This window comes from Acanthaster planci, linkage group LG13 (genome assembly GCF_054643075.1).
Source record: "Acanthaster planci isolate LZ-2023a linkage group LG13, COTS_SCS, whole genome shotgun sequence".
NCBI lineage: Eukaryota > Metazoa > Echinodermata > Asteroidea > Valvatida > Acanthasteridae > Acanthaster > Acanthaster planci.
Window position 1 is genome coordinate 1427776 of NC_141789.1, and position 22734 is coordinate 1450509.

The 22734-nt window shown below is 42.7% G+C and overlaps 4 protein-coding genes across 9 annotated transcripts; 1 reads left to right on the forward strand and 3 right to left on the reverse strand.

Annotated features, from left to right (window-relative positions):
* Window positions 1–390: 390 nt before the first annotated feature.
* Window positions 391–5649, reverse strand: LOC110979961 (uncharacterized). Of its 3 annotated transcripts, none has more exons than XM_022236174.2 (7): window positions 5153–5649; window positions 4502–4688; window positions 3852–3965; window positions 3426–3486; window positions 2959–3132; window positions 2665–2820; window positions 391–2526 (listed from the first exon to the last, which is right to left on the reverse strand). In XM_022236174.2, exons 1-7 carry the CDS (start codon window positions 5460–5462, stop codon window positions 1825–1827), a joined length of 1704 nt encoding a protein of 567 aa, XP_022091866.2. In that variant the 5' UTR covers window positions 5463–5649; the 3' UTR covers window positions 391–1824. The 3 variants fall into 3 exon arrangements, with proteins under 3 accessions (XP_022091866.2, XP_022091867.2, XP_087001265.1); XM_022236175.2 differs by having other exon boundaries at window positions 2989–3132; window positions 5153–5648; XM_087145139.1 differs by lacking the exon at window positions 2959–3132.
* An 84-nt stretch (window positions 5650–5733) lies between these two features.
* On the reverse strand, window positions 5734–9459 carry ubox5 (U-box domain containing 5). Its single transcript, XM_022236088.2, has 4 exons — window positions 9377–9459; window positions 7199–8795; window positions 6945–7064; window positions 5734–6231 (listed from the first exon to the last, which is right to left on the reverse strand). The coding sequence occupies exons 2-4, from the start codon at window positions 8682–8684 to the stop codon at window positions 6014–6016; spliced, it is 1824 nt and encodes a 607-aa protein (XP_022091780.2). The 5' UTR covers window positions 8685–8795; window positions 9377–9459; the 3' UTR covers window positions 5734–6013.
* A 32-nt stretch (window positions 9460–9491) lies between these two features.
* On the forward strand, window positions 9492–16971 carry cfap206 (cilia and flagella associated protein 206). 4 transcript variants are annotated; one of them, XM_022236085.2, is made up of 16 exons: window positions 9492–9620; window positions 10105–10347; window positions 11210–11300; window positions 11851–12039; window positions 12382–12540; window positions 12683–12775; window positions 13178–13290; window positions 13549–13668; window positions 13878–13982; window positions 14084–14170; window positions 14518–14622; window positions 14776–14918; window positions 15160–15259; window positions 15356–15499; window positions 16096–16184; window positions 16351–16971. In XM_022236085.2, exons 2-16 carry the CDS (start codon window positions 10156–10158, stop codon window positions 16490–16492), a joined length of 1872 nt encoding a protein of 623 aa, XP_022091777.1. In that variant the 5' UTR covers window positions 9492–9620; window positions 10105–10155; the 3' UTR covers window positions 16493–16971. The 4 variants fall into 4 exon arrangements, with proteins under 4 accessions (XP_022091777.1, XP_087001264.1, XP_022091778.1 ...); XM_087145138.1 differs by having other exon boundaries at window positions 9506–9564; XM_022236086.2 differs by having other exon boundaries at window positions 9517–9628.
* Window positions 16527–22708, reverse strand: rnpc3 (RNA binding region (RNP1, RRM) containing 3). Its single transcript, XM_022236093.2, has 13 exons — window positions 22567–22708; window positions 21879–22073; window positions 21538–21585; window positions 21038–21150; window positions 20687–20833; window positions 19946–20126; window positions 19734–19849; window positions 19308–19561; window positions 18650–18880; window positions 18348–18442; window positions 18202–18260; window positions 17723–17855; window positions 16527–17442 (listed from the first exon to the last, which is right to left on the reverse strand). Exons 2-13 carry the CDS (start codon window positions 22038–22040, stop codon window positions 17365–17367), a joined length of 1617 nt encoding a protein of 538 aa, XP_022091785.2. The 5' UTR covers window positions 22041–22073; window positions 22567–22708; the 3' UTR covers window positions 16527–17364.
* Between the last annotated feature and the right edge of the window lie 26 nt (window positions 22709–22734).

Genomic DNA, 22734 nt, shown 5'->3' on the forward strand with positions numbered 1-22734 from the left:
TGGTGCGTTCATCTCGAAGTGTGGCGTCTCCAACTACTCCCCCTCATTTGCATAAGTTCGCTGCTTCCCGTGAAAAGTTGGTCTTCTACGCAATTCAACCGTTCGTGCAGTGCTTGTTTCCTGACGTATTTGTCTCAATGCAACCAAAGTCCTCTTCTTACTCACTCATGACAAATTCCAGGTTTTTTTCAATGACCTTAAACCGAAATTTCTCTGCAAAGTTAGCCAGTTCACAACTCCAATCTCCAGGTGTCAATCCACTGGTATTCTGTCTTGAGGTGCTTTTATAGTTATCCCATATATACCACACATTTTTTTCAAACTATTATTGATGCAAATGTCGCTGATCTTTGAAGAGCAAAAACCAAAGAAATTACAAAGCAAAATTGGTAACATTCAACTATCTTTTACTCGACTGAAAGTAAAGTTAAGCTAATCCTTTCAAACAGAATAAAATATCAAAGCAAACATCTTTCACTGGAAATTCAAGAAAAACGTTTAAATTCTGGCTGTATGCAAAGTATAAATCTCAAAAACAAAATGAGGATACAGCACATACATTTGATAATCCTCTGTTACTTCTTTGGCGGCTTGTTAAACCAACTTTGGAAAGCCGTACCTTAAATTTGCTACACAATACAGACCTGTAACCCCAAATTGACAATTCTTGATGGTCAAATCATTTTTCAATAAATTCCAAGCACAAAACTGTAGTCACGGTTATAAAACCAGAATCTGGCATTTCAAGTGTTTCTTTTTAACACAACTGAATCTATTGCTTTAGTCTTCAGCACAAAAAAGTAGTCACAAACACAGTAAAGATATTTGCCTAAATGAAGTCTTGATAAATTTTTCAAAAGCAAATACATGTACGTGTACATATAAAACTTTAAAATGTCCACACATGCCTACTGTAACATTAACAAGACAAACTAGAACAAAGTAAAAAAAAACAGTGCAGTAGTGCATGCAGATTCATTCTGGTTTCAATGGAGACCTCTAAACCTGAAAATACCTACCACAAAGTCATCTTCACTCAAACATTCGCTCAATGTTAGATCAACTTTTTCTTTGTCATCATTCACAATCCAGGTTTCAGCAATTAAAGAATAAAATTTTTACTTCACTCAATTACTTTGTAAAGAACTCGCTTGGCTATTTGCCAGTAAAGTAGCAACACTCTTTGTCTTTATTGCCGATGACATAAAATATTCTGTCTTTCAGTTATCAATTTCAGACCGCATCAAATCTGGAACTGTCAAATTCCAATTCTCATGAAACACATTGTGCTAACGTTTGCATTTGATATAACAGAACGCATGCAACTCTTTACGTAAAATTTAGTATATAACTTTCTCCGTAACTTTTTGGAGAAAAATAGAAAATACAGTTTATACAAAATAAAGCAGTTTGTTCCATTTCAATCTGCATACAAACTCTAATCTCAAACTTCAAAGTTTTTGTTTCTAACAACAAAAAAACAACCAAACTTATTTGGAATAATATAAAGTGAAAATATACGCAAGATTCTTTTTTTCTCTCATACTTTGTAAGACCATGTTCAAAATAAGATGTTAGATATATATATAAATCAGCTTTTACAAAACTAATCTCTTTTTCTGATTCTGAAATGTCATTGTATCTCTCTGTAAACAGATCTGCTTAACTGGAAAACATTTTTTACAGTTTTCACTGCATTTGCCAATGTTGCAGGCTGTCCTGAACTGACACAAAGACTCAAATGTTGAAAATGCCTAGAACATACACGTAGATAAAGGGGTCTCATTTCAGGGGGAACTTTTTTATTCATGTTGGAAGATTTCCCTACTGGGGAGGTAACGGTGCATGCTCATGTGCGTAGGCTTCAAAGGTTGTTTCGGCACAGTGTTGTACGGGTACTACACGCACAACCCGAGGGTTACCGGCTGCGTGGCAATGTGGCTGACTGGCAGGAACTTGTAGGTCATGCATTAATTGGCCACTGTGGTAGGTAGGGCCAATGTACCAATCGTGGTTTAGACTGGCTACATTCTGGCATTCGTGACTGCGATGCAATGGCATGCTTTCTTGGAGGGAGCGGTGAGCGTGATAGGGCAGGCGGTCGGTGCGACGCAGATTATCAGCCGACAGAGGCCTACACTGGCTCTCTTCTGGTCTCACAGAGAGAGGGGGCCAGGCATCTCTTGCCAACGACCGCTGATTATCAAAATCAGCTGATCTGGGTCGCGGAGGTCGGTCAGCATCGAACTTCTTCAGGGGAGGGATCTGACGCAAATCCGGCAGCAGGTGAAGACGAGTGGACACCTTGGTGCTCTGAGGAGCTGCACTTCGGTCAGGCTTGAAATTCTGTAGGTGGTGCTCCAGCACCAACTGCAACAACCTGCAGAGACTCTCCAGCACCCTGGCTTGTTCCTCCATCTTGCCTCGGTCCAGGCTGAGCTGTCTGTACATCTGCTTGGTCTGGTGCAGCTCGTCCTGTTGTTGCTGTTGCTGGCTGTGAAGCATCTCTTGCATGTGATCGTACACCTGTAAAAACAATAGCAGCTCTGTCAATCTACACCTTAAAGTGGAGAGTAAAAGATTTCACAAGTTCCTAAACCAGATGGGCAGGCATTAATAATCCTTCCTGAATCCATCTCAAGAAACATGGATGCGAGAGCCAACCTGCCGTGCTTGATGGGCTGCATACTGCTTCAGTTGCATCTCAGTCCGCTTAACGTGCTGCATCAGCGACTGCTGCTCTGCCTCCTGCTGTAGAACTTTCTGCTGCAGTTCCACTAGATATCGGGGAGGGGAGTTCCCCAGGATGACATCGCCGTTCTGTCCCGAACACAATAAGGGGAAAATGAGACTTCATTTACTATATTATAAGCAAGACAATCTGATGTGTATATGTTGGGTGCATATTGACCGATCGCACCCAAAATATACACGCCAAACCTGTTTCTTCTAACTTACACTTGTTTCAACGAGTAGCACATCACTTACTGACATCCTTCTATGTCTGTTTCGGGCTGCACCATTATCCTGGTGGGGTGGGCATGGGTGGAGAAACGGGCAGGAGGGACGGAAACAATTGCCATTTTTGACAAAATTGAAGCATGGCCTCTGTAATTCACAATCAGTCTGGTCCTACAATCAAAAACAACACTCTAATTTAAAAAAAAAATCAGTAAATGAATATCTAATTTTATTACGGTATGGTGACTGTCACCTTCCCAGAAGAAAATCAAATTCTAAAAGGACAAATTCCCACCTGTCCAACAAGCACAGCACATTATTGGTTTTGTAAATTAAATAACAGTATTGCCTCAATTTTTGCCATCTTCTTGTCTACCGTAAGGGGCAGCAGAAGAAATTATAAACACGAAAGAGTCGCTAGAGACTGATTTTTTAGACAGAAAGGTTACAAAACGCATCTGAACCTGGGAGTATTTAGGTCTGCCAAGCCGATCTTGAAAGGAACCAGCTCGTGTCTTCCCATTCCTTTATAAAAGAAAAACACAAAACCGAGGTAACTTTTGGTCACTTCTAACAAAGTGATGACGGAGTTGTTATACGATGGTGATAAGGTAGAAAACAAAGAACCAATTTTCCATCCATAGAAAAATGAACATTGTCTGGTTTCGATACTTCAAACCTATGATTTAACCCTATCTCTAACCACCCAATAAATCTAACAATATTCTACATGTATATGATTTACATCGAGAAGGTTGGGCTACTTCAACATACGTGTATCACAAATGACTGACCAGTTTTAATTTTCAGGCTGATGAGGTTCGCTTTGTCTTTAATCCTACTTTGCTCAGAGAATGAAGTTGAAGGATTTGGAGCCATTTTTCACTTGCCTCGGTGTGGGAGTCTTGGGCATGGAGCGACTCTTCTTTTTTTTGGCACTTTTAGGAACATCGGCAGAGTCCTGCTTCCGCTTGCTGCTAAAACTGGAAACGGAACTCCAGTCTCTAAATTTCCCGGGTAAAAACAAATAATTTCAAAACTTATTTGACAATAATGGACCGCTTGAAATTCACTTCTGCAACAATAAATTCAAGTTGGACAGAGAAGAGCGAACATTTTGGGTTTTTGCACGATGGCATTTAATTGACTCAGGGAACTTTCAAGTGAAATGTAACTCAAATAGTTTATAGTACAAAAGCGTTCTTGCATGACCTTAAACCTAAATGTTGTCATTCTAATTTATCAAATGTATAATCCTATTTTATGTAATGTTACTCAATTTAATGGCCAGATATATTCAGTACTTGAGTAATGTAAGCATGTTTGGTTGCATGTTTGGTTAAAGAATGACAGCATTGAAATAAATGTTTCATCATTCATTCAGTTTGCCTGGAGTTCACAATTTTCAACTTTTTGAAACTGGCGGAGGTGGTACGTGGGTTATGGACTAGGATGCCAGAACATCTTTAAATCAGAGAAATATTGTACATGAAGATTTCCTACTTAACCTGTGAAAGATAATGCAAGTTTTGGCATGTACCTCTTTTTGGAGGTATCACCCCCATAGAAATCATCGTCCTCGTTGTCATCACACATTATAGACAGGATGTCGTCATTCAGCTCTGTTGACAACTTGTCCCCTCCACTCACTGGGCTGTTCAAGGCTCCCAGCTTGACATCTACCTCAGGTTGGATGTGATTCATGACATCCGGCCCTGGGTTTACTCCTTGCGAGGTCAACGAAAGGAAAAACTTTACGGCTACAAACTTCAGCATTGATAGCCAAATACAAGTGGCCTACATGTCAATTGGCTGTAAAGCTATTGTATATTATTTGACACACAAAGGGGGGGGATGCTAAAAAAGTAGGGTCTCACAAATCACCAAAGAAGAAAAGGACGAACAGCGATAGAAATGACTTAATAACTTATACTATTGGTAGTTTTTGTTTCATTTTACGAGATTTTCTTTATTATTAGATGCATTAATTCAGCAAAACTTTCCGTTATTGTTGAACTCCACTCAACAGTCACATCAAATCCTTAAAAATCTGACTTGTTACTGCAACTGCTTGCGACTGTTATCAAAAACGATCCTTGTTCCCTGAACCGCGATGGTTCTAGGCTGACCTAAGAAGGCGTTTGGGTTGCAGAAGGCTCGGCAACCAGAGAGTAACAAGTCTTAGGCCTACCTGTTTCAATATTCGGTGATTCATCTTCGCACACGCCAACTTCGTCCAGCACCAAAATTTCCGCGGGGCCTTGAACAAGAATATCATTTATCGGAGGCGGGGGAGTGAGCCTCATTAAGTTGAAACCCGCCGTTTGCTGCAACGATTCGGTGTCCGAGTTTGCCACGCCAGGCACAATCACCGTGGCCGAGCGCTGGTCGGCAGCGCCGCCACCGAAGGATGAGATGGATCTATCGTCGGCCTCATCATCGTTTCCAAATTGCGGTCCCGCGCTTCCCGCAAGATTCACGCTGTTAGCGCCCAGGGACATCCTTTTCTAGCAGCCTGCAGTGGCCTGCTAAGTAACTGCTGCTTATGTGAATATTGACAGAGAAAAGGTTCTGGAGTACGAGGTTTTCATCCTCAACAAAAATATTATTTCTTTAAACCGCGTGCGCACCTAATAAATAAGGCGACAGATTACAGCACGTGGCTGAACATCGGCAGAACACAGATCCGACTCAACACGGCCTCAGAGGGCAATACGCTGGGGCTCCAGACACAGGGCTGTCAAAAGGGGGCGGGTGGAATAATCACCTAACTTTTGTCATCACGGTTTTAATGTTCAAATCATCTGTCACTGACAAATTTATTATCACCAGGAAAAGGATGTACAAATACATAACCAAAATATTGAATGTATTTACAGTAAACATTCAGAGAGTTAAACAATTCAATAACTTATTTGGGAGTGGGGGAGGTCAATAGTGGGGAGGGGTCAATTATTGATGCTTTTGAGAAACAATAGGAGTACATAATAGGGAACTCTAGTCACAGTAGATCCTTAAACTCGAGATTCTTATTGGAACAGACAGCTGAAGTTTACACGTGTACTTTTGTCACTTCTGAAGTCAGGAATTTTATGCCGCAAACACTGCACTGGCTGTTCGTCCTCCCACTGCTTGACAACAGACAGTCTCTGCATATGAGATGGGAGCACGGCAGACTGTACATGTTCAGGGGCCCGTTGACATGGTAACCATCCTTGGTGGCCAGTGTCTTGTGGCACGATGAGCATGTCCATTTGTTGTTCGCATCATCTGCCAAAGGAAAATTCAAAAATTCCCCATAAAATTGATGAGACCTGTGAATCTGTTCAGGGATTGCAAATCAAGTAAAAACGCAGTTGGAAAAACGGTGTGTTAGATGGCCTTTATGGACTTTGTACAAAAATTTAACTATTAATGCCCTGTGCTGTGTGGTAAGAAGGCCACGTCAGACCAATTTAATGCCCTTTCTGTAAAGACCTTGTGTTGAGATGATGTCGTCAGATGGATACACCACAAATTTGTACGCATTCAGTTAAAAACTGGCTTTGTGGTGCATGCCCTTTACACCTGTGTGCACATATCTCGTGTCCTTTCATGCCAGGTTTTCTAAATCTTGTTTTTGTCTACATTTTTGACTTCTGGGCTTTCACTATGAACATCTAACAAAAGAAGTACAGTGCAAATAACAATGGACACTCATTGATAGTGCACTGTGTTTCTTTTGTTAGATGTTCGTAGAGTTAGTTTTTAGGAATTCTGTAACCGTGAGTTAATACTGTGGTATGATTTATCATCTCTTTCAGCAATAGGTGTGTGAAATTGATTGTTTTACTCAAGAGGAAGTCTCAGACACGGACAACACCCAGGATTATTTAAAAAAAAGGCTGTTTTCCTCTTGTGAGCTGACTACGCAGGGCAATCTCTGATTCAAGCATTCCATCCATTCCGGCATTTTAGACCAGTTGGGGGCTTGTGTCTCTGACCTGTAAGGCTGCCGAGTTGCTGCAACGGTTTCTTGTTGAAAGATGGTAAGGTTGAGAGGGCATTTTCCAATGCTGTGTCAAGACTCTGAGCTAACAGGTCCTCATGACAGCTGGTGGAAGCTGAATTGGACGAAAGAAATAAATGAGGATCATAGAAAAATTGTGAGAGCAAGCGTACCCATCAAATCAAAGTGTAAGGTGTAAAGCTGTCTACTGACACTAATGACTGATAAGTATAAACTTTGGTCTTGTACCTTGAGTTGATGGTGATGAACTGGAAATGAGAGGTGATGCCTGTCTGTGCTCACAGTTGGAAGCTTCTTGATCGTGCTGCATGCCAAGAACTGGTCTTTTTTTTCTTGGCAACTTTTGGCCGAGTCTGTCATTTTTGGATTTTCTCTTGGCTTCAGAACGGAGGGTCTCTGTTTGAAGCTGTGGTTGTACTGCAAATGGACTTGAGGATGTCTCACTGCCATCAAGGCATTTGCTTTCCTCCTTTTTGTCAAGCTGTGCTTCCCGAAGCCTCTCGGCTTCTGTGTTGGTTGAAGACTCATTTTGTTGAGTTCTTAGTCTAATAAGTGATGCCGGAGCCACCTCTGTCTTGCGGGCAGCTGTGCCGTTTGACCTCCCAACATCCCTTGCAGGAGGGGTGACATTCCCACCCCCTTCCAGCAGGTAGCGATCCAGCCTCTCCTTTAGTTTCACATTTGGGAGCGGCTGCCTGCTCTTCGAAAATGGCACCCCCGTGAATGGGTCATTGGGAGGGCGCCCCCAACGGGCCTCAGCTTCACTGTGCTTGCGCAGGGTCTCACTGTCAACAGTGTGCCCCGAAGGAAGCAGCAAAGGTAAGACGAGCATCTCGTTTGTGATGGGGTCAATGAACTCGTCAGGGCAATCAGGCAGATCTACAGATCTAGGACAACTTTCTGAACTTTTACATCCAGTTAAGGCCGCACTCTGGGATTTTCCACGTTGTTTCCCATCCGCCTCTACGATTTCTTTCCCCTCCTCCTTAATCTCAGGATTCTTGATAGACTCGACCACTTGGAGGAACCAGTGTACAACTGGCTTGGAACAGAACTGCGAAGGCTGCCCCCAGATCTGAACACTCCTGAGTGCGACCGATCCACTCAATGCGCGGTTGACGCGTACAGTCACGTGGCTGACATTAGTCAAAGCACCCGGGCGTCCATAACGCAAAGGTCTTGTGACCACTTTGGGTTTATCCTCTCTCTGACAAGGATCTCCACTGCCCATCTGAGGGTACAGTGATCGATAGCTGTGATTGACAAAACAGAATGTTGATGCATTAGTGTCCGCTGAAAAAGCTTTTTCAATACTTGAAAACACCGCACTCTCTTTCTCAGACAGCATTTGACTGTGGCTGCGCAGAGTGGGCTTCTGGTCAACATCGGACATCCTGGTCTTTCCTCTCCTGGAGGTCTGACCATGGCTTTTTGGGCAGGGAGGCATTGCTAATGAGGCGGTGAAGATTTCGACAGCAGATGACATCTGACCCCCAACTTTGGAGTCGAGCACGATTTTCTGGATCCACAGGTTGAAGGGGAACATGAAAGTGACGTCGATCGGGGGTTTGACAAAGCATTCAGCCACAAAGCCCTTAGGTTGTCCCCACCTGTCAGTAACACCCAGTAGATTCTCCACCTCGTGCCCATCAGCACTTACTGCACCTGTGGTGACGGAGGTGCCAAAGTCCCGACGGCAGACATTCACAGCCATCTCCCATCAATTCTTAAACATCCATTGTTTTAAACACACGTTGATGCAGAAACAGAACTATAGTCTCTCATTAAAGTTCCAAAGGTCATGAAGGTTTTCACCCTCGGCCTTCTGAGATGTGAGAATGGGGGAAAACAAAAGTTAAATGTAATTTTTCTAAAATTAATTTTTGAAGTGTTCATGTCATTAGCAGGCATTGCCTTTACTTTTCCTGGCTAAAATGTTGCATCCTGACTCCACTTTTCTCATTATATATCATCTCAATAAAAGTCGGTCATTACAGAAATACTGGAAAGACACGACTTCTGGACTGAGAAACATTTATTGATGTTGTTGGGAAATACTTAGAAAATTCTCTTCACTCCTCATAGACTTTGTACACAACTGCTGACATGGCTGAAGTGGAGTCAGGATCCAACATTTTTTCCCTTTTCCCTACAAACATGGAATATGTACAGGAAAGGAAACAAAAGATCTTTGTGTAAATTAGGCCACAAATAGCGTGACATTCCCCATGCACGTGTCAGCTTTCCGTTTAACGTTAGTGTTTTCACTGACAACTGATGATGCATGCCAATTTCAGATCAGAGGGGATATCAAACAAAAATATCCCTAAAACTGTAAGCTTTCTTTATACATTAATGACAAACGATTTGGACCTAATCTTTTTCACTACCTGTCGCAACATTTACCTGTGAACATTTTGTAATCAAGCGGAACTCCCGGTCCCAAATCCTTCTGTAAACATGGCTAACAACACCGCCCTCTGTAGTTTCCTGCTTGTCAACTTCTTATTCAGCCAATCATATAACTTGTTTGATGTTTCCATGGGGTTTTGTCGTCTGATAGCACTCGCTCGGATAGCGGAAACTATACTCGAGTATGAATTTTTCCTTTCTCATAATGATTGCGTGAAAGAATTTCTACACTCATCACGTAAGATTGTCAGTTGCTTTTCTCTTTCATTTTTGTGCTCAATTTCTGTTTCTTTCAAAGAAGCCAGCGTTCAAGCTCGCCTTGTCCAGCTTGTCGTCAGTGTGTTTGGTTGCCCAATTTACGGACACATACTAGCCTACCTGAAAATAAGCTAGGCTAACCTTCCAAACATAACATCATTCTCTTACTGTCCTTAGATTTGGCAGCACAGTCTGAGGTAATATCTTTAAACTTTGTAATTACCATCACAATATGATGGTTTAAAATTGTGAACGACTTTGTTTGTATATTTGTTGAGAAATTTTGCCATGTTTGCAGCAGTGGTGCTGATACTGATAGTGGCATTTTTAATTGGCACAGGGCCTATCGTGTTATTCATAACGTTTGGCCTATTCTTAAAATTGGGCCAATATTAATAACAGTATGAGCTAAAAAGGATTTCGTAATTTCTGTATGATTAATCTGTATTATTCTTTCTTTTCAGGTTTGATTGAAGATAACATCATAACAAAGACCCGCCACACTTGATAGCATTATGTCTCGTGCTCAGGCAGAGAGCGTTATCAAAAATATCATCAGGGAGATTGCCCAAGAATGTGCCAGCAAAGGCCAGGCAGTCTCAGAGACACTGGTGGCATTCATGGTCAAGGCAGTGGTGTTGGATCCAGCAAATGAATTCAACGTCGACAGAACCCTGACCAAAGATGACGTGCAAAAGCTTATAAAGGTTTGTTGCACCCTTTCTGTTGAGGGCTGGGAACCCTGCATTTACACTAAGGGTGGGGATTTACATTTAATTTGAAACACGTTTACAAAACCTTCCCCAAACATTTAAACATTTAGCTAACACTTTACAGAGGCCACCGCCTACCTCAGTGTTTTCATGCATAATTATATAGTTCAACAATGCACATAGTCCAACCAATGTAAAAATGTAGATTGATGTTGGGGCATTTAAAAGAAGCAATGTTTATTGCTGTAGAATCCACTTTTTTTCTCAAAAAGTACATGGATGACGAAAGGGAAAAAAACAGTATACATGTAACAGGCATCGTTTACAATAAAAATGAATGCCAGATTGCGTCTATCAAAACATTAAACCTCTAATAGGGACGGTTCTGTTTAAACGTTTGGTAAAATCTGTGAACAGATTTGGAACTTTTTTTGTTTAAACGTGTAAATGTCCAACCCTTAATTTACACATGAGTAATTTCCTCAAGTTGGTCTTGTGGATAAGGTATTTTGTATCCTTTTTGATGACAAAAGGTAACATTTAAAATGCAGAAATGTAGCGATCATATCCTACTGAGTGATAGTAGCAATACAAGAAGTGCTAAAATTGCAAAAAGTGCAAACGGAATAGCCACCAAGCTCAAGTAGAGTGTTTGCGACAAGTGTAAAACAAACAGCCCAGCGAAAGTAGATCACTTCATAATGTTTCTGCAAACTGATCCAAATGCTCATTTCTGTCAGGCAAAGCCTCAAATCTTATCTAATGTAGCATTTTGTTTCAAAGTGAAGTACCTGTTAGGACTTTCAGTGTGGAACTATCTTTTTGTATTTCAAGTGGTGCTTATCTGTTTTCCTAGATCTGTGTGGATCGCCTGTTGGACACCCGATCTGCAGCTTTGGACACAGTCAAAATGCAGGTGTATTTTGATATGAACTACACTTGCCGAGGTAAAAAGTTTTCAACTCAAGGAGGAATTAAGTGTAATAATTGCACATGTTAGATCCCGCACTGATTCACTTGCAGTTAATCGTAAGCAGAGGGTTTGAGCACCAGAAACTTTACATAATAATAGTAATTAATTCATGTACAAAGTGCAGATTTCTCACAGATATGTTCAAATGCCCTATACAAAGAAGACATTCAACGTCGTCGAGCGAATGGCGCACAAGGGCGCCTCACACAACTGCCACTAATCAACCCCAAATCCACTACGTCTATAGAGAGGAGACAATAAGAAGCAGTAGCAGTTTTACATTACCAATGTTGGATAAGAATTTTTTGCCAAATTATAGTCTGCAACCTACTGAACTAACTAATTCCTAGACGAGAATGAGTTTGTGGGAATTGAAAATATTCTCACCCTTCATCTCCTAAGAATGCCCATTGAAATCTGGGCCATAGCCTTTTATCTTCGAAATAAAATGCGGGAATCATGATGTAACGCATTGACCATTTCTCTGGAACCGGTCACTCTCCATCCTTCTCTGCTTGCAACAGCTGACTTCCTGGACGAGCATCGTCGCGTCCTGGAGCAACGCCTCCAGCCGGTCATCCGGGAGATCACCGACAGCCGGGCCCGTACTCGGGAGGAACTGGAGAGTCTCTACCGCAAGATCGTGTCTGCCGTCCTGCTGCGGTCGGGCCTGGGTTCACCTACTGATATCGCTGTTGTAAGAGAGGCAACAGGTAAGCAAACTGGGAACGTCTGTTATCTTATCTCAGATTTGTACATCCATGTTTGTGCATTGTCCAGCCCACAACGGCAAAAATAGTGATACATGCTGTAATGGTTTTCCAGAAACAGCAATGCATCTTGAACTTTTCAAAAACATACACAGTTCGATAAACCATTCTCATATCCTTTGCACCAAGACACAGTTGGGACTTTGAGGCCCTATCTAAGCACAGTCCGAAATTCTTCAGTGTGTTAATAGTTACTACTGCAGAACTAAGTGCTTGAGTCTAGTGGAACGAGGTACTTAAAAATATTTGCAATTTTGATTTATTTTTTTTCTTAACTATTGCCAGCTGCTCTTCAGAGCGTCTTCCCGCAGACAGAGCTGGGGACCTTCATGTCCCTCGTCAAACGAGACAAGGAGAGGCAGCTTGTGGAGTTGACACACATCGTCACCGGTATTCGGCTCTTCAACAAGGAGTGCGGCAAGGGAGGAGAAGGCATTGACGACTGTGAGTCGGGAACCGGCCAGTTTTTTCATCCCAGCATTACCTGTCACTAGAGTTTTAAGTTCTTGTTTTTCTCAACTTATATTCAAGCAGTTTTGAATATGTATGTGGCATGATTTTTCTTCAAGAATAATTTTTTTTCCAGTGCCAGCCATTTTGAACGAAGCTGTTCCAGCCACCACACAGAATGTAGATGGTGCCATCCAGCGCTCGTGTGACATCGCTTTCAAGTACACAGGTAGGGGAAAATCACTCTGCACATGGAAAACTTGTTACATGGGGTTTTATGTTGGAAGTTTTTAACCTACTTATAATTGTTACAGATTTGACCTGGTGACGTTGAACGTGACATTGTGAGAGTGTTAATACCCGTAATTGTTTTATTTTAGAGATTTGAAAGAGTATAGCCCCCTTTATCACATCGTGAATAGGCACTGTATTGCTCATTGTATTTCAAGCACATCCCACCCACAATAACACTTCCAGGCCCCACCCCCCTCCGAGATGCTTCTTCTCTGAAGATGCCATTTAACACCCCCCCTTAACAAATCACTCGGTCTATGCATGTTCCTGCCTTGCAAATCAACCCAGTAGATCCTCAATCAAGGTCTTGTTTTCCCGTTGACTTTTTCTTGAGTAGCCCTGATCGAGAGGATTATGGGAGGAGAGGTCAAGGAGGGGCCCTCCATCAAGGCTCTCAAGGAGGCCTTGATTAACAGCCGTCAGCACGAGTCCTTCCTCCGCATTATCCTGGTAAGTCAGTCCTCCACATCGATGAATATATTACAGATGCCAATAAGCCATACAAGATTTACCCTTGCTTCTGGCTTTTAACAGAGTATGGACTCAGGAACAGTGAACACTAGCCACGTCCAAATCATCTGGTTATGGCTAGGTTTAACATACGCATGTATGGAAAGAAGCTTCAGCCAGTAGCTTATGGCCATAATGTTGACAGAGCCATAGATGAGGCTTTGTAAAATTCATCGCTTCCACGTGTGCTGTTTACAGAATGACGTGATCAGCTGTGCCCAGCAAGTTGAAATGTTAGAGGCTCAACTGGGGTCCAGACTGGAGCAACTGCAGGCTACAGTGCAGTCCAAGACAGCCGTGCCTACAGCCCAGGTCTATGTGAGTATTCTTGGAATCGATCTGCCCTATACGACGGATTGTCCATCCTCACTGTGACAGAACACCGTAACTTGAGAGCCTACAAGAATGACACTGCAGAATTCTTGCTATATATTAAATATACATCTGTGAAGCCATTCAAACTGGACAGCTTGGTCTTCACGTTGAGTTACTGTTTCCAAGCTCTTGTATTTGTTGCATTATTCCAGCCTCAATTCATCAACTTGGCCCACATCTGGAGTGGATTTCAAGACGAGATGGTTCTCCTGAGCGTGCTCAGTAACATTCTAGCAAGCCTGGAACCTTTCACAAAGGTACGCACATGAACATCAGCATTTGTAGAGCTCTGACGCAAGTGTGGATTTTCTCTGGAGCATCAAGATTACATTTTCTGTCGTTTTCTTTTGAATGCCAGGGTCATAAGGAGGTTTTCACGGCTGAGATGATGGCGCCATTCTTGGAGGGGATGCACATCAAATCTGACGAGGAAAGGATCAGAGAAGTAAGAACACCAGGGAAATGATTTCTTAATTCTTTTGCAAGAGTCATTGTCTGCAAACGTTGTGCTCGTTAGCGGTTCATCTTCAACTTTATTTTAAGGGCTTACAGAGCTGCATTATATATTGTGCTGCACTTTTTATCTGAAGAGTAACATTTGAGAAAGTTAGTTTCACTGAGGAACAGAATAGACAAATATGTTTTTCAAATTGACACAAAAGGGAAAATACTGATTTCTAGGAAGAGTGAATGCAGATAAGCCCCATGATCACCAGTGAGAGACAACCATGTAGTCCGATAATGGGCCCTTGAGATTTGAAACTGACCTATTTAAATCACGTTTTGTTATAGACAACAGCCGAGGAACACCGTGTGAAGCCGTCAGACTTCAAGCACGTGGAGTGGCTGTTTCCAGAGACCACCAAAAACTTTGAGCGGCTCCCTCTACAGTACAGGGTAAGATCCAACCAACAGACAGACAAACACATCTCTCCGTGTACAGCCCCCCCCCATCACTTAACCAACACATCTTACAATGCCTGTCACAGTTTTCAGTCTTGTTCATGTCTTGAATCCCCTAGATTCTTGTCTCATTCTCTCCCCTTCCAGGGCTACTGCGGCTGGGCTTTGGTCCACTTTGACCGCCTCTTGCTCCCTGGCAATCCAGACATCGGTGTGTTACGTTACAAAGATCGCTACTACGTCTTCTCGTCAAAAGAGGCAGCCTACGAATTTGCCAGCAACCCTGACAGGTGTGATTCAGTGCACCCATGCAGCATCCACAAAGCCATGTCACCACATCTCTCAGACTTAGCTTAACTATACCGCACTCGTCAAAAAAAATGATTTCTTGGAGGAAGTGATTCGTTGGTATGGATGACCTGTTCATAAGTATCAATGACTAGCAGAAAACGCAGGTAACGTGTGCAGTGGCACGAAGATTTGTTAGTGATGATGGAAGAAGTTTTGTCAAGCCAATCATTATTCCAACAGGTTCATCATGCACGTTGCTGAGTGCGCCAAAGTTTCTCCAGAACTGATCCAGCTGCTCGAACTGCACGCTCAATTCGCCACCATAACGCCGTACACGCAGGTACGTTTTTGAACACGAAACAGTTTGAAACCGGAGATTCTGGGACCTTCTGGACATGACCTAGTTGACCCTTGACCTCTCATCACCACCCCACAGGGCAAAGACCAGGGTCAGATGATAGAGAAGCCCATTACTAAGTGCGACATGGGCGTGCAGACAGAGGTGCACCCCATTGAGTCCAACATCGTCAAGTCCTACGAGTGGAATGAGTGGGAGCTGCGAAGGAAAGCCATCAAGTTGGTAAGAACATCATCTCCAAACTGCTAAGTAATTCAATTCCGTCCCAACGCTGTTTCCACTGGGAGTAGCCAGAGAACACCAGGATCTTTTCTTTTGTCAAATTGCAGCGGTATCTGTCCTTGGATTTATCTTAAGCTTCACAATTACGTACATTTACTGTGGAATACAAACGAACATTCCTCAAACTGTGACCGCATGTTGAGAAAAATCAATATTTATGCAGCAGTGCATGTGGTGTTGAGTTGAGGGATCCCAACCAAGGGACTAAATTCATAAACCTAAAGCCAAAGACAGATTCAAGCCAGAGGTCTGAAAGATCCTTCCGGATGTTTCGACTCGGAATGGATTTTTTTTCCTAGGCTTGTGCGCAGCCTGTCTCAGTTGAGAATACCTTGGAACCACATCTCCATCCCAGAACATGCCATGTGTGCAAGAGGATTATTCCAGTTAGGCAGTTAGACAAGGCATGCCAATGTTACTAGTCCGTTAAAAGTTGATGGGACCAATGTGATAGTGAACGAAGCCTTGTGGAGCTTGTTGAGAATTCCCTGCAGGATTCTCAATAGTTTTTAGTTCTGCCATGTTTGGTATTTCAGACCAACCTGCGTAACAAGGTGACACACTCCATGCAGACCAACTTGAGCAACCTGAGACGAGACAACGTGACCCAGGTCTACCTGCCTAAGTAAGTGACCCCCCCTTCCTGGTACTGTCGGGATTAATGCCCAGGCTTTGTTCTAGTTGCGATAAGCACTCATCCAATGTCCTGTGTCACTGTCGTTTGATTTCTTGGATCCAAGGCCAAGTGGAAGACAATTCATTCTCAGTCATTTCACCTTCTGTGATTGCAGAGATACGGCCAGCCAAACCAAGACGGACGGCGCAAGTAACGTCCCAAAGCCGCAGACATTCCTGGCCGGACTGCGAGGCGGTCAAACTAAGACCACCGTCATGACCAAAGTGGACCTCACGCTGGACGTCGATCAGACCTAAAAAAAAATCCTGAACATTGCCTTTGACACAAGAGTGAGCTTTTCCAAATCACTTGTAATTAATCTAGAGATAACATGAATACAGCATTGTTCCATACCAAAATGCAGATCCGTCCTTATGTAGAAATTGTTGTTTAGGGGGTTATTCAGGGAAAATATGATGAAGTATTTCTTCATTGAGTAAAAGATGAATTTTTTGTTTACTAACAATGTTTTCCACAGCACTCATAAAAAGGATCGATAACCATTAACACTTGATGTCCCTCCACTATGTACATATTATTAAAATATCACATTGACTTTTTTAAGGAAAATAGACAGAAAAGAAAAGGATTGAATTTTTTTCATTTGAACTGCAATGTATGTTCGTTTGTTTTTTCAGATGTATAAAATGTGTGGGCATAACAATAGTCACTTCATTAATGTTGTGTTTATTGAAAGTGGCATATAAATAAAAAGCATGGGTTTATCATTTCACGAGTTCTGGTTCATTTCTGCTGTTCCTTTTCTTCCAACTGTCAAGTTTTCATCGTGCATACAAGCAACAAATCAAAAGATGGCTGTAACATTAAAGAGTAAGTTTGATGTGGGGGGAGGGCTGCAATACATTCTCATGTAGTTTGAATTTGCCATTGGGTAGAGCAGCTTAACTTGTAATCCAACGGTCCAAGGTTCGACTTCACACAACCAGGTGTGGCGTGGCAAGTCCTACACAGCCCTGACAAGCTGTAATTGAGATCCTGTTTGAAGTACATGTATTGGGGATACTGATCATATCTGGTAGAGCCCACTGACTTCCGTTAGACTGGTCCAGAGTTTGAATAGTTTAGGATTCACATTCAGCTTATCCAATGTGCTCATCACTAATGGTCATCAGATCTCCCTCCTGCCTTTCTTCTTGGGGTCTTTCTCTTTTTCTTTCTCCTTTAACTTGGCTGATCTTGCAAATTGCTGAAGTTCATCAGTTAAGGAAAATGAATGCTTCAAACGTAAACTGTAGAGATCTGTCCAGGCATAGGACAGAGGCGGAGCATACAATCTAGGAAACTCCAAAAAATGTACTGGTCTTCCACTTTTGAAGTTATCTAGCCCTATTTTGCTGAAGTTCCTAATCCTATTTTTTTCACTGAAGTCGGAATTTAGAATTCACTAGAATGAGAAGTTAAGTTTTTCCATGAGACGGCTTCCATGAATAAAGCAACCGGACAGTGCCAGAATTAGTTAAGGATACCACAACGATGGGTTTGCCTTGCAGAATGTATGCATTGGTGTCGTGTAGAGCCTTCTGGGCTGCAAATTCACTGGGCAGACCGATAAAGGCCTGGCCCTTCATCCGTCCCTGGGTCATCAGCTGAATGGTGAACCTGCAAAGGGGTTGGACCAACATGAGATGTGAGATTACTGTGAATAGTGTTGATTATGCACTGCTCGTGAGTGGATTGTTGACAGTTAACTTGCTGCATTCCACAGGCGTCGCTCACTTATCCATTTCTGTCGATTGCCTGTGAAGTCCATTTCTAAATCCCTACAACCAACTTACAGCTAGCCTTGAGAATCCACTCAATTTCTCAGACTTATATCCACATTGTTTACCAGTCTATTTTACACACATCTCATGGGTAAACTGCATCGCAGGACAACAGCGCCGTTTTGGTTTGCGTCTGCAGTACACAATCTTACACACCTTTCCAAATAGCTCAGACTACTTACATGTCCCTGTCCAGAGGCGATGACCAGTCCACATACCGTCCATATATGTACTTTAAATCCTGTCATCAAAACATAAAAAAAGAGATTACAACATGAAGTTATTCTAGCTTCAATGAAAGGACCTGATGCTTTCAGCAATTACTCACTTTTTCTTCCACAGTTTTAGCCAGGTTCTTGAGGTACAACCGCGTGGTCGGTTCTCCAGGTTCGTAGTGCTTAAAAACTGGATGCCGCTTGATATCTGTAAAGGATAACAGAACATGAGCTGTGAAATGTCAACACCTGCCCTACAGAGCCAGATATAAAGAATTAACCCTAACACTCCTCAGTCCTCCAACAGGTGAAGCATTGAGGAGGGTTAGAGTTGAGCTATGAAACGTTAGCAACTTGGCAACTCTGAAGATTCAAATGCTAAGGCTGCAGCAAATAAAGTATGTGAGCTACTTACCATGTTCTGGGAGTCGGTTTCTCAGCTCTCGTCGCGAGATGAACTCTGTCACCTTTCCTTCATCTTCATCTTCGTCCTCCTCTTCTTCCTCAAGGCCCTTCATGGGAGGGGCTACTTCGTTCTCCACTGCAGGAGGCTCAAAGGTTCCAAAACCAGACACTTTGATTGAAGATTCTGGGCTGACTTCGGCTGGCTGTTCCAGGCTTGTTTTGTCGCGCACAACAATCTCATCTGCCGTTACAAGAAGGCACATCATTGAGAATGACCAAATTGAGCAGAAACAAGATTGTAATTGCACATCACCATCTTAACCGCAAGACTTCTGTAAAGCTGCTCAAACATTCCACTGATGGGCTTCAAGCTCACTTAAGGCTGTGAATTCAAGATGTGGCATACCTAGGACTGCATACTTTCACACTGACACTGTTCTACAATGAGATTAAAGTAGAGATGGCTAGTTTCCAGCATTTTCTATTATTCTCAGTATTTGAAAAGTTTGGGAAGGAACCACTTTACAAGTGTAAATTTTAGGGCTTAGAAAAGAACACAGACAAATGAGAAAAGTCTGTTAAATGGACAATGCAATCGATATCAACTCATATAATTTCTTGGGACAGAAATTTAGTATCCTTAGTTGTGGTGTGAAACTTTGACTGACCTCTTGCCGCAGCCATCTGGTTGGGCTCCATTGCTCCAGAGATGCCTTCTGTCAGCCGGAACTCGATTCTCTTGCCGACAGGAGCTTGTGGCTGTTCAAAGACGTCAACTGCTTTGGTGGGCTGAGAGGAGGTTGTGGCCCCGCCCGCTGTCGAGACCTTTGCCGGAATGAACGATTGAAGTTTCGGGCGCTTGGGGTGGCGTGGGTTCTTCCTCTTCGTTGGTCGCTTCAGCGACACCTGTGCCGTCTTTGTCCTACGTTGTTGAAAAAGTTTGGCCATTTTGTAAAAAAAAAAATCTGGTTTATCATTGCTTTCATTCTCCTCAAATGCTTTGGTACAAAAAAAAAAATAACTGCATCTTCAAAAAATTCCTATCAACACTTCTCTTTGAGGAAAAGTGGAGAGTGACAAGTTGTGCTGCTTACTTTTCTCTTTCTTCAGGGTCGCTCTCGATTTCCGACTCTTCCTCACTGGAACTGGACATCTCCATAGCTGTGACCGCCTGATTGTTGTCAACAGAGAGCGCCTGCTCATCCTGGATCTAGCATTACGGGAGAAGAAATGGCAGCGATCAGTCCCCCTGCAACGGTTTACTTATAGGGGGCTGTGAGATCGTCCTGACTTCAAGCAAACCTACCAACGGTGGAGCAGGGGTGAGAGGGCCGAAGGGGGCCGGCAGATTCATCTTGTTCATCAGATGCAAGACCTGGGTGTAGAATTTGGGCACCGAGGCCAGGCAATTGACGATGTTGGTCAGGACGCTGACAGTCGGTGTCGGGTAGCGGTAGCGAAGCACTGGATTCAATGGAAAGTCAATCCTGTTGGAAGGAATGAGATTCGGAAAAAAAATGAAACTAAAAGAAATGCAATCAATAACACTGTTACCCATGAATTTCATTAACCTCTCTCCCTTGTCATTTTGATGAGGAGGAAACCCAAAGGTACGTTTCTTGCACCCACACTTTCAAGAGACATCATATCTCCAAGACAAGTTAAAGTGGCTGGGCTCTAACTTCCTCAATCCAACAAATTCCTCCAAAAAACAGTGGATTTTGCAGATTCTGGCAGGGTTAGGGCTAAAGTGGCATCTCCTTCTGGATCCCAATGTTTCAACAAGTTTTCCATCATCAAAATATAGCCACAGACTCAAGATGTTCAACTTACAGTACATATGCACTCAACTGCTACCGAGACACACTGTATGCAAAGTCGAACAGCACTCAATAAACAGCTTCAGGAAGTTTAAACTGCTGCCAGAAACTAGACAGACTGGGCAGAGAGAGAGAGAGCACTACGGCACCATGGGTCAAAAGAGATATTAAAGGTTAGCTGCCTACATCCTCATACAATTGACATGTCTTAAGACGGATCAATTTACCCATGACCAGATGAGATCCTGATATCTTGTTGTACTCCTCTCGCTCCATGGTCAGCCAAGGCCAATTTTCTTGGGGGTTCTGCTGCTGATGAACGTCTTTGGTCCCGATTACAATCCTCAGTATTTGGATCAATGTCATCTCCATTTCTCATGAAAAGTAAACAGAGTGAAAACAGATCAGAAAAAAGCTGCGAATTCAGGATTATCGAAACACTGCAGAAAAAAATGGGCCTGAAATTAAGATGTACGTGAATAAAATGACAAGAACACAGGCTAGAGTCAACACACTGTCACTAACTTTTGGTAACACTCAGGATAGTCCTTATAATGCACTTCAAATGCAATCGTTACCTCATCTCTGTGTCACTAGAATTAGCGGTGATCAGCGATGCAACACTATTCCTTGCATACTCCACCACCAGAGTATGACCCAAGACTTTCAGCTGATGCAGTCGTGCAAGGGCCTTAACAAGAAGAGTGGCATTAATAACACAAAATTAAAGCTCCAATGCCTTGGCACTATCTCGGTAAAAATATTGCGCATGCCATTTGACAAGATGAGTAGATTCAATAACATACATACATGTAGATAAGACTTGAAGCCTTGCATGGCAGAGGTAGACATAAGAGAGGGATTGCGGTAGATCTCTGTTTGGAAGAGGTATGGTACTGATACGAACCAGTGTCATGGGTGCTATGTAGCCCCAGAACTGTGGGTCTGACATCCGTCCCGCTCCCACAAATTAGATGGGTATGTGGGTACGGGTACATGCTCTCATCGTCCTCAGGGTGTTATTATGCAACTTTAGCATTTCCCTAATTTTGATTGACTAGACTGTGTGTATATTTACCTGTGCTGTGGCACTCTGGTCTGTGAAAGTTGCAAATGCTGTATGTTTCTGAAGGTTAAATCGTAAACGAGAACAAACAATGACATTGACACTTTGATTGATGATGTTAAGTTGGTCAAAGGTCCTGACCTCCATTCAAAAGATTTTCACAACTGAAAATGTACAGAAAACAAATTTGTCATTGGCTTCCTTCCCATGCTTGTGAAATTAAACTGTAATCTACTAGGCCTACTAACGTTAGGCCTACAAACATGACAAAGTAAAGTACAATCAACTGCAGACAGTAAGGCAAGCACGTGTCCGGAAACTGGGCAGCATTTTGTGAAAGGTCTTTGCCTTACCATTCGTCCAGAGTTAGATAAGACCCTCACATGCACCGCCCCAAAGTACTTGAGGAAGTCTTGCTTCTCTGCAGAGCTCAGAGAGCTCGGTAGGTGACGGACTATCAGGGTATTCCTTGCAGAACCGCCATCGGCAATTTCGCTTTCCATGGACGCCGCCATATTGGTTGAACTTCAGCTATTGGTGGCGCTGGTCTGACCACAATGGCAAACATTTCGTGGTATCGATTTCAGTCATTCATGAAAATGACCCCAAACAAGTACAAAATATATTTGAAAAAATGAACTGTCAAATGCTTAGGACTCCTTCAATTTTTTTAAACAAGATGAGAGCCGAAAAATTGTCCTTTAGTTTGTTTAAATTTTTTCTAACCGATGGCCCCCCTCCCCCCAAAAAGAACAAAATCTTTTCATGCGGCCAAGGTTCTGGAGGACTGAAGCCTATAATTCATGAACTCGCCTTAGGAATAAGTGGCGACAACAAATTATGGCACTGCAGACGTCTACAGATATTTTAAAATGGCGCTCGAATGCACTATTCATTTAAAAAAAAAACACAAGTATCAAGGTCAATAGTTTTTTATCGCCGCACGCCTGGCCATAGCTGCACTGAGTTTGTTGAATATTGCTACACTTGACTAGACTCGAAGTTCTATACGCCGGTGATGTACATCAATATCAAACGAACCGTAATTCCATACATCTGTGGCACCGAACGTAATCATTTGCATCCCCCGCTATTGGGCCTAAAAAGGGAGTCAAAGCGGCATTTTTCAGAGAAATGCATGTGGTTCAAAGAGCATTATTTAAAAACTTTGCCAGTCGAAACGCGCACATACGCAACAATGAAAGGAAG